We start from the raw sequence: 12,480 nt of genomic DNA, 5'->3' as shown, positions 1-12,480 counted from the left end.
ACATTATAAGGCAACGTATTAAATGATGTAAAAAAGGTTAATGCAACTATTTTATATCAAACCACGTGCTTAGATCAACACGGATTCATATTTGATATTTCGATAAACACTTGCGGATTCGTCGGTTCATATTCCTCTCTTTCTCTCTTCGTCATATAATATTCTGTTGTGTCATGTGTGCTTTGTATTTTCCTTTTTTCTTCCACAACTTTTTATTTTTTAACTTTTGATGACAGCAGGTCACCTATTTTGGTACTATTATATTTCCATTTAATCCGCCTCTCCCTTTATTAAAACTTGTCAAACACGGGTCATGGTAATATATTTAAAATCTGCATGAGAAATGTTATATTTAAATCTTGAAGAAACCTTTTCTTTCGTTTTTAAAGCACTCTACAATATTAGTTTCAACTTTTTAAATATCATAGGAATCAATGGACTCCATCGGTAACCGAATTGTGCGCGTTTGCTTGAACACTAAAGTCCAAGAACGGAGAGGCGTGTGACTAAACACTTCCTCCTATCGACGCCTCATGTAACACATGTCCTTCCAATGCAAGCCTGTGGAAAGATTAGGCCTTTTAATAAGACTGCACATGCGAGATGGCTCGGCTCAAAACCCTTGAGCTCTAGATCATCAGCTCGAACTCGACAACAAGAAATCGAGTTCAAAATCCATTCCTTTAATCCATTTAACTCGTTTAGATGTTAACTTATTTAGTGTTAACTCATGATCATGTAACTTGTGAAAATTTGTTTTTTCCTTAAAAGTTAATACCAATGAACCGGTTTTGGCGATATTATATAGAGTATCGATTTTCGAGTCAAGTCGAATATAAACGGGTTGAGTTCCTAAAACGCGGATTCGATTCGTTTATCGTTTCGAGTATCTTTGTAAGATTGAACTCGGCTCGTTTATAAACGAATCGAGCACGAGAAGAGTTTTTTCGAGTGAGTTCGAATCGAATCCGAGTTGACTGGCTCATTGTGCAGCCCTACTTGGTAATACAAAAAATCCTTACACGTAACAAATGTCCTTTCTTTCGGCTTTTACAAAAGAATACTAAAGAGAGCGAGTTGGTTCCTCTCAGCCAAAGCAAGCCTGACGCAAATGGTAGCCACAAACAGCGTTATCCTCCATGCGCATGCGCGGGTGTTTTATTTTCGACAAACAACTTGAATTGTTAAGCAATGTTGTGAAAAATGTTTGATCATGGTTGTTATATTATGTTTCATTAAAACCAAATTTAGATTTGATTAATGTAAGTCTTGAACATTTATATGTAATCACATCAGGTCCTTTTCAAATCGCAATCGACTCGAAAGTCTTCATCTCTCTCTATGCACCAGTTGTTTGAGTGAGGAGAAGGTTAACAACTCATAGTTTGTAAAAAAATCTCAAAACTCCTCCCCAGTATCTTAAAGTTGTATCGGGACTTAATAAATCATGGTAAACTAAACTAGTTATCGTACCCTGAAATTTTTCTTGTTCATCATTAGTGCAACCACAAGGTCAGGGGACATCTGGTAAAAAACAACTCTAAAATAGAGTTCAATTATGAAACTGCATACCAAATAAGAAATTCAATCAATAATAGGATCTAGATTTCATTATCAAAACCTGACTTAACAAGTTCAAAATTGGATCAGAAAAAAGGTTGAATAAAGGACCGCTAAATATACTTCGAGGGGTTGTAGCGCACTCGGTGGCATGGCAGTCCACCTCATAAAAGGACTTGGATTCAAATCTTGAGATGGTCGCTGTCATGATCCAGCGGGTTCTTCATGCAGACTGTAATGAGTTCCAAAGCAAGCTTTGTGAACCCTGAGAGCGGCGAACATAAGAAAAGCCCTACAGATTACTCATGACAAGTTGCATTTCATGTTGAATAGGCTAGCATTTCATGACAATGTAATTGTTTCATCAGTCAAAAAACCCTACAGATTCTTCCCGCTACTCTAATGACAATTCAAGACTAGATCTTTCAGTTTCAGTTGTGAACAACAAGACACAAAGCAACCACTTGAAATTTGTACGCAGCTTTTCACTTTTACTAGAAGCAGCGGCCATGGGAATCAAATCTAACCTTGGCCGGCCTCCCTCACCAACCTCTTGATTGTCTTTAGTGACGGGAAGATGACAATTGAGTCACGTCGGTCTCACCTTCAAACACGGAAGCCACAGCTTAAGTTTTCTCTTTTTCAATTACCAATTTTTTCCTCTTCATCAAAAAGTATTAAGCATCCATTTTTTTTTATTAAAATGAAATGGAAAGGAGGTACACTTCAAAGTAATCCTGAATCAAAAGAAAATTTTAAATTCGTGCCGTGCCTCCTTCACCTACCATGGTAGAGATTTGGTCACCCATCTTTCGCTATCAACGAATGAATTGACTCGTGTACGTGATATTACTTTAGTCGTCAGCAATGTATATTCATACATCAAAAGCAAGTCTAAATATGAGGCTCGTGTTGTTGAGGTTGAGCCAAACGTGGAATGTGGCACGACCGGGCGTTGGAATTGCTATGTAGGCGCTTTTGGAAAGAATGCCCCCTACAACAAGTCCAGGGTCCGGTGCCGGAGCTACACGTGGGCTTGTGTTGGCAGTGGCCCACACGGTCTCATAAAATTCTTTATTTACAGATGTTGGTGTCCTTAATTATTTGTTTATTCAGATATATTTCGGTGCCCCAGAGGGTTTCAAATTTTTGGTATCCCTCAAATTAAGAGCAAAAGTATCAAAACTTGGGTGAAATTAAGTCCAGTTATATGAAGTAGCCTCACCAGATTCGGGTCACCGCTTTATCATCAATTGAAAATTTGTTAACCATATATTTCATGTCTCATTAACAAAAATTCTAGCTCGAATCCTACCTCATATTAAAATTTTTGGCTCTAGCCACGCGACAACAAAATGAGATAAACTTTTTATTTTTTCTCCTTAGTAAAAGGGCCTGATTTTATCTTTTTTGCCAAAAAGAAAATGCTACATGTTTTGCTGAATCGGGTTTCTTTTATTTTTCTGGTCCTCATGGCACTGATTTCTGCTTTGCTGTATATTGGTAAGGCCAGAGAGGGTCAACCACTTGAGACAAAAAAATCAAGGGAAATGTTATAAAATTTAACCATATGCTGAAAACGTGTTTTTCCAGGATAACATTAGAAAACTTGGTTTTTTTTTTCATTTTGGCACAAAAATTGCTGTTTTCAATTCCTTAACAATGGGGTGCAAGCCTGCTCATTAGGATTAGAGAAATTTAACCCTTTTTGGAACCTATTTGTAGCTCAAAAGCATTAAAGAAAAAATTAGTTTTAGTTATTTTGTTAGCAAAACACAAAACCTTCATTATGTATGGTAGATTTACCTAGGTTTGGAATTCATATAGATCATTTAATGGTTATAAATCCAACCAACGAGTAACTAATTAATAGTGTCTCTCAACCAACCAGAAATTTCCAGTCCCTACAAAGCCAAAACCATTAATAGGCAGTGTTGTAAGCATGGGTTCGTCTCATCTGCATGGTTTTGTCACTGAACGTCTCTTCAATCCTTTCTTTGAACTGCCTGGTCAAAACCAATAGCTACAGCAGTAAACAACTAAAAGAGGCGACCCTTTCGTTTTTACTGCCGTAACGTACATGGCATCTTTTTCCCAGGAAATTGACTTCGGTTGTTTTGTCTTACTACTCCGACTGAAACGGACCCGTGTTTCTGTAAGTACCGGTGTTTCCAATTTCATTGCTCCCAAAGCCATGATGCTCCTGGAAAAGAGTGTATATAGCCATCGATTTTTATCACACCAAAAGCCAAAATAGTGCTCAGCAGGAGAATGGGCCACAGGTGGCGGCTTGTCGGGATTCGTGGACTACCGGCCGAGTTTGACGAGCCGACGGAAATTTTACGTAAGATGGATTAAATGAAAGATGAAACCATGAAGGGCATCCAATAGTGGCGGGTATTGAGTGTAACTATATAAAGGAAGCAGTGGGCAGTCTCCTTTGCTAGAGCGCCTGTACTGAGCAGGCAAAGGAAAGCGAGGCACCTAGCTCAAACTCCCATTAGGTGTCGCTTTGTTCTCCTTTTACTTTTGGCTTTCTTTCGGTTGTTCTTTCTTTTTTTCTTTACTGAAAGCGTTGCCCCAGTGGGATTTCATTTCTCGAGTTTTTGCTTGGGGAATGGTTTCAGCTTGGAGGATAACAGATTTATCATTTATGCTCTGAGTTTTCCTTTTTCCTTTTGGGCTTTGAGTTCCTCGGAATTGTGGGTTGTAAACAGAAAAGAGTCTTACTGTTCTGTTAGTTCCATTTCTTTCTCACTTTTCTTTTTGGCGAATACATATGATTGAATGAGAGGAAGACAGGCAGATATCTCAGAGAAATTTCTTTCTTGATCTGGGTTTTTATGTGAAAAGGTCTTCATGGTAATGCTACTGCTATTAGAAAAGAAGCAACAGATAAGCAGAGGATCTGAACCTGTGAAATAGTTAGTTTGGAGACGATCTCTGCCTCTAATTCCTTATCCACTTTGCCAAGTTTTGTTCTAGTGAAGAGTGCTATTTGCCAAGAGTGCTTATCAATGTTAGATAATCGTTTTATATGGGCATGCGTATTTTTACTGTGAAGCTGAGTTAAGATAAATTCTTGCAGATATGTTTGCCCAAATTGCCTTGGTTGGTTTGGTAGGTGCTGTTGTATGGGTTTACCAGGCAATCAAGCCAGCTCCCTCAAAAATATGTGGCTCTCCCAAAGGTCCTCCTGTCACAGCAACTAGAGTGAAGCTTAGAGATGGAAGGTACCTCGCTTACAAGGAAATGGGAGTACCTAAAGAGAAGGCCAAACATAAAATTGTCTATGTTCATGGTTTCGATCAATGCCGGCATGATGCTATGCCAGTACCTCGGGTAACTTCTTTTCTTTTCTTTGTTCCTCCCTCCTTTTTTTTTCTTTCCTTCTCTTCTGTTCAAGCATCTCCACCTCTGTCTTCATACTACTTTTGAAGCTTTGACTTTCATCTAAGCAAATTTTACAGAAAAATGAGCGAACGTGGGTCTTGAATCAGAACAATAAAAAATTAGTCTTCCAAATTGGAATAAACTAGTAAATTTGGAACAGAGATGATGCTTGGAAAATAAAAGGAGAAAGGGAAAAATGAACTTGGTTTCATTTCCTGTTTGAATCGTCTGATTTAGCTTTAGTTTTGGTTCCCAACAACTCCAGCTCCAACGTAGTATTAAGTTATGTAGCGGGAAAACTAGGATAAATGCAGTTACTTTTGACAGCATCTATAGTTTAATTCCTTTCCCATCATGCTTATTTATGTATTGTAGGTTTACTTTCTTCTTGGTAAATTGGCTTGTTAAAAACTTTGATGGGGCTTTCCAGGATGTCTTGGAAGAGTTGGGTGCATACATTGTGGCCATTGACAGGCCAGGGTATGGACAGAGCGATCCGAACCCAAAGCAGTCGGTGAAGAGCAAGGCAGATGACATACAAGATTTTGCAGATCGTTTGAATCTGGGGCCCAAGTTTTATATTATGGGCTTTTCCATGGGGGGCCAGCATGTATGGAGTTGCCTCAAGTACATACCCCACAGGTAATGAAGGGAATATTGCTAGGATAAGTTGTAATCAAACACTACGCCCGTGAAAATTTGGGTTTTGTTACTGTTAATGATTAGTTTTCTAGTTCCAATCGCTCCTTTCATTGGCATAAGAACTCTTTTGCTCTGTTCACTAAATCACTTCATAATTTGTATTATCAGTTATCACTGTATTCGTTGACAAATTTGTCTAAACACCGGAAAGAATAAACATCAAGAAATCTCTTCTTTTTTAAGCGTAACGTTCTTACTGCAACTTTAGTAATACATGAATCATTTTCTTATTTTTCTCCATGGTTTATTAATATATGTGCCTGTGATCCTTCATGAACTTCCAGGGAAAAATCATAATTCTTGTACCATGATATTTCGTTTTATTAAGATTCTCCTATTAATGAGATTTGTGACCCTTCCTGCTTTTATCAAAGAAACTTGAACTTTAAACCGATTCAAAATTCAAGAAAATACTTGGTTTTTTCTATCGTTCCTTGACATCTTGTCATATTATTCTATAGCTTTTGGTTACATGAATGACAAAAAGTTGCTCTAATTACAGGTTAGCAGGAGCAGCACTCCTAGCTCCTGTTGCCAACTTTTGGTGGAGGGGATTCCCCAAAGATTTGTTTAAAGAGGCATATAACGTACAATTGGTACAAGATCGATGGACCCTTCGAGTTGGTCACCATCTTCCATGGCTGACGTACTGGTGGATGACTCAAAAATGGTTCCCTGCTTCTAGTGTTGAAGCCGGTGATTTCCGGATCTTTAACGCCCATGACCATAAACTCTTGTCCAGCTTGCCTCCGAGGGCTCATGAGGTAACTGTTGCTTCCTCTATCTATGCATGTTAAGAAAAAGTGAAGTAAATTTTTGAATTGGAAAAGTTGCCAATTATTGGTGCTGTCCTTTTGTTTCTGTTCTCATTATGCAATGTCAAGCTTTTTCATTAATAGGAGCAGAGCAGTCAATTATTGGTCATAAAACATATCAATAATTTCAATTTCCTCGAGTCAAAACGCAAAGCAAATACCACATGATATGTATATGATATACATATAGAGAATTGTATCTTTAGAAAACAAAATTCTGCTCAATCGCTGACCTCACCAAATGAACTGTCATCATGATAAGAAGAAAGTTCTGCCCACTTGCTTGGATCCAACTCCTTCAAATGCAGGGCGGTTAATAGTTCAATACCTGGGATCTAATTTTTTGCTCCCTAAACTAATCTTCCAACATAGAGAGGAAAAGAACATGAACAACTGTCATTGGTTAGAGGACATAGTTTCAAGTCAGGCTACCGTCTAGGCATCTCCTGCAGTATCAACTATTTTTGCCCAATGACTCATAACATAGAGAGGAAAAGAACATGAACAACTGTCATTGGTTAGAGGACATAGTTTCAAGTCAGGCTACCGTCTAGGCATCTCCTGCAGTATCAACTATTTTTGCCCAATGACTCATTCATCTAAGTGGTCTTTCTTAATAATCATATTGTATGAGATCATTTAATACGCCTCACCATTTTCCTATATGATTGAGTAGTCAACCGTAGCCTGCAGGTGAACAAACCAGTCAATCCAGTGTTCTATATTTTAGTGTCTTTTGTGTTGTTATAGCTGATTTTCTGTAATTTCTCCGAGCTATCCCAAGGCCTTTTCTATGTTATTGGTCTGTTTCCCAAAATATTTGGATTCGTTGTAGGATGTTCAGATACAAGCTCAGCATGTGCTCAAATTTTTCTGAGATGCAATAAATTTTTCAAATGATGCTAAAATGTCATGAGATTCTCCCATGTGCAAGCAACTATGATCATGGTATTCTCCACACTGCTTTCATGTTAAATGTGCATAAGATTCTTTCTATTCCTACACATACGTACATCTTCACTCACACTTGTCTGCTAATACCCTTCAAATCCCTTTTTGCTCTTTTCAGGCAGAGATAAGGCAACAAGGCGAATATGAATGCCTTCATCGTGACGTGATGATCGGCTTTGGAAAATGGGATTTTGATCCGTTGGACCTCAGTAACCCATTCCCAAACTATGACGGCTCAGTTCACCTGTGGCAAGGGGATGAAGATGGGTTTGTCACTGTATTGCTGCAGAGATACATTGCCAAAAAGCTTCCTTGGATACACTACCATGAGATTCAGGGTGCAGGGCACATGTTCATATATGACGAGGTTTTCCCGAAACAAGTTATAAGGTCTCTCTTGCTAGGAGAGAAGCCTACAGTTTTGTCGGCTTAAGTGGGATTTTATATGTAAACCGGTGCCTTGGCAAAGCATTCTGCTGCTTAGAATTACCTTTCAAGTACACTTCTCTTATAGAAGATGGCTACTACGCAACTGTCCTTACTAGTTTCTTCTTTTCTTTTCTCCCTGTGACAATATGAATAATGCCGTAAGGTCTCATCTTATGTATCAGATTATGAATTAAAACAAGAAAGTAGAAACTTGCCAAGCATGTTGTTTGTCTCGCTTCTTCAACTTTCTATGATTGCCCGCTGTAGCGAGCAGCCTATCAACTTGCAGTCCTTACATCTCTGATTAACATCTGCAGTCAATTTCTTTTTTTACTTTTTTACTGCACAAAGAAACTGCGTCGAGATCAGGAAACTGACCATGCAGGTCTTTTATCTGTTCAACTTGCACTATGCCGCCTGCTGATGTAAAGCTTCATTTTAGAAGCTGAAGATTGTTGATTTGTTTCTCTGAAGAACTATGTGTCCATGCTAGCATTCCATTTCTGCAAGAATTTTACTTCTTCCATCACTAAAAACGCGTTTTTCATGCTGCTTGCATCATAAAGCTACGAAATTCAATTGAGAGAGAATTATTGTGGTCCTTCAGAGAAAATTTAGACTCTGGAGCAGCTTAGACTGGGACATTTAGGATTCTCCCATCATGCATCATCTTATGCAATATTTTGTCCGTAAGAATGTTTGACTCAATTAATTTTAAGCTAAGTTCACATGGATACTTTAATAAGGTTCATGTACCCATGTTATACTTATCGCACCCATACTCAAAGTGGGTACTTGGAAACACGGGAAAATCTTTTGCATCGAAAGGGATTCAAACTACTTAATTTTGCTTGATTTATTTTTTTCCAACTCAATTTTCGTTCTGTTTTTAGAGTTACTGTTCATTATCGTGTAATAGTTTTATTTATATCACTAGTTTATTTAAATGTTGATTTTATTGTATTTTTTTGTATTGTTTTATATATATATCTTGTCATATCTCCATGCTCACATTTTTTTTAAAGTTGCTGTATTTGTACCTGTATCCGGGCCTTACCCCTACCCATGTGACTTACATTTTGTGGTGACTGAAGCTAAATAGTGCATATGTACGTGTGCGACGTCAGCCAGTGACTCCATTTTGATTTGAAAACGACGAGGAGCAGCCATTAGTGAAAGAGTGAAAACTCTCAACAGGGAAAACCTTTAATATCCCAAAGGCATCTGTAAAAAGAGGGCTCCTGATAGCATCTCATTGTCATAACGAAGTCTTGGCTTTGGCTTCTTGGTGCACAAAAGACCTAATCTTCCTTGCCATTGAAACGAAGCCTCAAAGGCACCAATTCCATCCGAAGAAAAGGAAAAAGAAAAAAATGACTCAAGTCACCAGAATGGACCAAGTTTTATCTTTTCATCAGATGAATTCACAGCCAAATGATACGAAAAATCAGCTAACTCCAACTTCACTCGAATAATCAAATCTGTATCGTCTCTTCACTTTTGCAACTCCTCAAAAATCAATGTGGCAAGCAACTCCACCGATAGCTTCATCACAAGTCGATCTCCCCAACTACTGCTGATGCAAAACAACCGACAAACTGTGTCGTTCTCAAGTGAATGATGGGGCGGTTGGACACCCTGCAGGAACAAACCACCAAGAACAGGGCGTGCTTGATTTGTTGTTCTCCTAACAGGTAAAGCAGGTTGTTCTCTTTCTGATTAGCAAGCGTAACTCGAAGAACAGAACCGGCGTTCCTCAAGTTGCTTCGCTCGTGCATTTAGCGGCGTTACTTGCAGTCTTCCTCGACGTTTCGAGAACGCTAAGCTGGGGACAGGCGCCCCATGTTTGTCTCATGTTTGCATCGATTCCTTTGGCATGGAACTGCTGCGTTCCGTTTAAGCACCGAAACCACAAACCAAAAGACCCTCAGAAACGTGTTTCAAGAATTGGTTTCGAGGGCGATTCGATCTTAAATTCGTAGATCTCAAAGCCCCTATCGTCCACTGTTTGCGTGCCGGGTATGAATATGATCCAAGTAGTTGCGTTGAGGAGTAAGACTCTATTTGATAGGTAAGCTACGGATCTGAGATCTGAGGCTGATCTCGTATTCACATTGAAAGAAATCCATGGCTGACGCAAACAGCGGATGAAATTTTCCTCACATATAAAAACCGCGGATCGTTAAGAAAAGGGAGTGTTTTGTGCAATCACGCCAAGCCACGTCACAAGCAAAGCCCTCGCGATCCCGAATCCATGGGATTTCATATATGAAACCATCAAACCTTGCTTAAGGTTGAATCGAAACTTCGAAAAGAAGCAGAGCTCTTAGATAAGAGGCGGACTGCTTCACAGAGACCCTACCTATCTCCGCCCCCCTGAGGTGAAAGGCCGAATCAAACTAGTGGCGAACAAATTCGATTTTAACCATATTTTTAAAATATTTTATGTTTTTTTGTATTTTTAAAAATTAATGTGTTTAGCTGTTTCACACCCAATTAGGTTAAATGGGCGAAGCAGCCAGACTTTATGACGTTGGTGCCATGAAAACAATGGATACATCTACACTTGAGGACATTTGATGCCATGAAAGCAATGGATAAATCTAGAGGATGAGGAGACCTGGACTCGCACGTGCACTGCCGCCTTTTATCACGTGAAGTGGGGCACCCATGCACTCGGTGAGGGAAGGTGTCACGTGATACCCTCTTGTCCTGCCACGTGGCAAATACCCTTTCCTTCGGCTCTGGATGGTTCGCCTGACCATAAATTGTTGGAGCTTCAACAACTCAAATAAATCTGCCACAATACAATTTGGTACGTATGTATAAAAAGCTGCTATCATATTTCCAAATCATTTGGCTCGCTTTGTATGTAGTGTTTGTTTAGATCCGCAGTAATCTGAAAATCCTTAAAATTTTAAATTTATATCAGAAGCTATCAAACACACCCTTTTAATGCAATTTCGGATCTAAAAAATCAGATGCAACCTTTTTTTTTTTGTTTCTAACACAAGAAATTGCATTAAAAAAAAAAAGGAACCCAATCAACAGATCGGATATATCCTCGAATGAATCCGGTTGATCAGTTGGTTTTCATATTTGGATCTGTATTAGTCGGGAGGAGAGTAGGACCGCTTCATTTCTACGAAGGGAACTTATATTTTTTTATAACATAGTATGGTTTCTATAATTTTTTACTTAATATCTACCATCCAATCTTTTTAAAATTGACATATGAGTCAGCGTGATATATATATATATATATATATATTGCATTTTTCCTTATGCACTGTAGCTCGCTGCTTGGGGCCAACCACATGGACAGCCCTAATCCTTTATGATTAAGGGGGCGTTTGGTTGGCAGGAAAAGCACTGTTTAACAGGAAAAAAAATTCAAATTTTTAAAACTTTTCCATTTCATCAAACATGGAAAAAAAATTTGGACCGTTGGAGATGATTCTGGAAATATATTTTCGAAAAAATTTCTCCAGCCAGAGGGGTGGAGACATTTTTCCAGAAATTTTTTTGTGACCGTTGGAGGAGGCAGGAAGAATGGATGGAGAGGAAGAAGAAGGGAGGAAGAAGAAGGAAAGAACGGATGGGGAGGAAGAAGAAGGGAAGAACGGACTAGAGAAGAAGGCAGGAAGAGAAGAACAGACTGGGAGAAGAAGGGAGGAAGGGAAGGAGGGAGGAAGAAGAAGGGAAGGAAGGAGGAGGAGGGAGGAAAGAAGAAGGGGAGAAGGGAGGAGGAAGAAGAAGGGAAGGAAGGAGGAGGAGGGAGGAAAGAAGAAGGGGAGGAGGGAGGAGGAAGAAGAAGGGAAGAACGGAAAGCTAGGGCACATCACCAGGATGGTCGCAAGACTCGGCGACGCTGCCTGAGCGTTTTGGAAGTCGGAGGACGCCTGAGCCGCCACCGTTGCTGCTTGAAGTCGGAGAAAGAGGGCGTCGAGGGTTTCAGATTGTCTGGATCCCTCTTTCGAGAGGCATGACATCAGACTGTTTCAAACGGTCTGAATCCCTTTTCGAGAGGGACTCAAACCGTCTGAAACCCTTTCCGTTAGAGACCCTCAATGAGGGTTCTGGCCATAGCGCGAGAGCGAGAAAGAGTCTCACCATTGTCCAGCTCCCTTCTCTTCCCTTCTTCCTCTTCCGTCCTTTTCTTCCCTTCTGCCTCATTCCTCTCTCGCTGCCTTCTTCCTCCTCCCTCCTTCCTTTCCTTCCATACAAAAAAATTTGAAAAATGATTTTCAGCTCATGTCAAAATTTAAAAACTTTAATTCGACTCTATTCATGAAAAATTTTTGACTCTGCTCCTAAGTAGAGGGAAAGGTTTATGCCTCCTCTTAAAAAAATTGCAAGGGAGGCGTTGTCCTACCTTTGGTCTTCTTAAGACAAGAAAGAAGAGAAGAGTTTCCTATCACACCTCGGCATAAGAACAAGTTGCGGTCGTATTTGGGTACTGATACTAAGATCTAAGATCTCATGATGTTAAACTCTAATGTTTCAAACCTTTGATTTCTAAATTCTGTAATCTCAAAAATGCATATGTTATACCACAAATTTTTATATTTCTAGGGACTGCTTCACTCTCATAATCAAGGGGAATCACCAGGACCATAGTAAGGCCAAG

At 39.4% G+C, this 12,480-nt stretch overlaps 1 protein-coding gene across 1 annotated transcript; it reads left to right on the top strand.

Annotated features, from left to right (window-relative positions):
• Positions 1 to 3,907: 3,907 nt before the first annotated feature.
• Positions 3,908 to 8,071, top strand: LOC116264488 (uncharacterized). The gene is made up of 5 exons (XM_031644756.2): positions 3,908 to 4,064; positions 4,649 to 4,902; positions 5,384 to 5,595; positions 6,158 to 6,419; positions 7,540 to 8,071. Exons 2-5 carry the CDS (start codon positions 4,651 to 4,653, stop codon positions 7,852 to 7,854), a joined length of 1,041 nt encoding a protein of 346 aa, XP_031500616.1. The 5' UTR covers positions 3,908 to 4,064; positions 4,649 to 4,650; the 3' UTR covers positions 7,855 to 8,071.
• Positions 8,072 to 12,480: the final 4,409 nt, after the last annotated feature.

The sequence above is a fragment of the Nymphaea colorata genome, chromosome 11 (assembly GCF_008831285.2).
Source record: "Nymphaea colorata isolate Beijing-Zhang1983 chromosome 11, ASM883128v2, whole genome shotgun sequence".
Classification (NCBI taxonomy): Eukaryota; Viridiplantae; Streptophyta; class Magnoliopsida; order Nymphaeales; family Nymphaeaceae; genus Nymphaea; species Nymphaea colorata.
Note: the sequence above shows the minus strand (reverse complement) of the source record. Positions and strands in the feature narration are given on the sequence as shown.

What these genes read in the sequence shown, in the direction of transcription:
- LOC116264488 (XM_031644756.2), top strand. Translation starts at nt 4,651, where the DNA reads ATGTTTGCCCAAATTGCCTTGGTTGGTTTGGTAGGTGCTGTTGTATGG. An exon ending in CTCAAGTACATACCCCACAG is followed by an intron (nt 5,596 to 6,157) that starts GTAATGAAGGGA and finishes CTCTAATTACAG; the next exon opens with GTTAGCAGGAGCAGCACTCC. An exon ending in TGCCTCCGAGGGCTCATGAG is followed by an intron (nt 6,420 to 7,539) that starts GTAACTGTTGCT and finishes TGCTCTTTTCAG; the next exon opens with GCAGAGATAAGGCAACAAGG.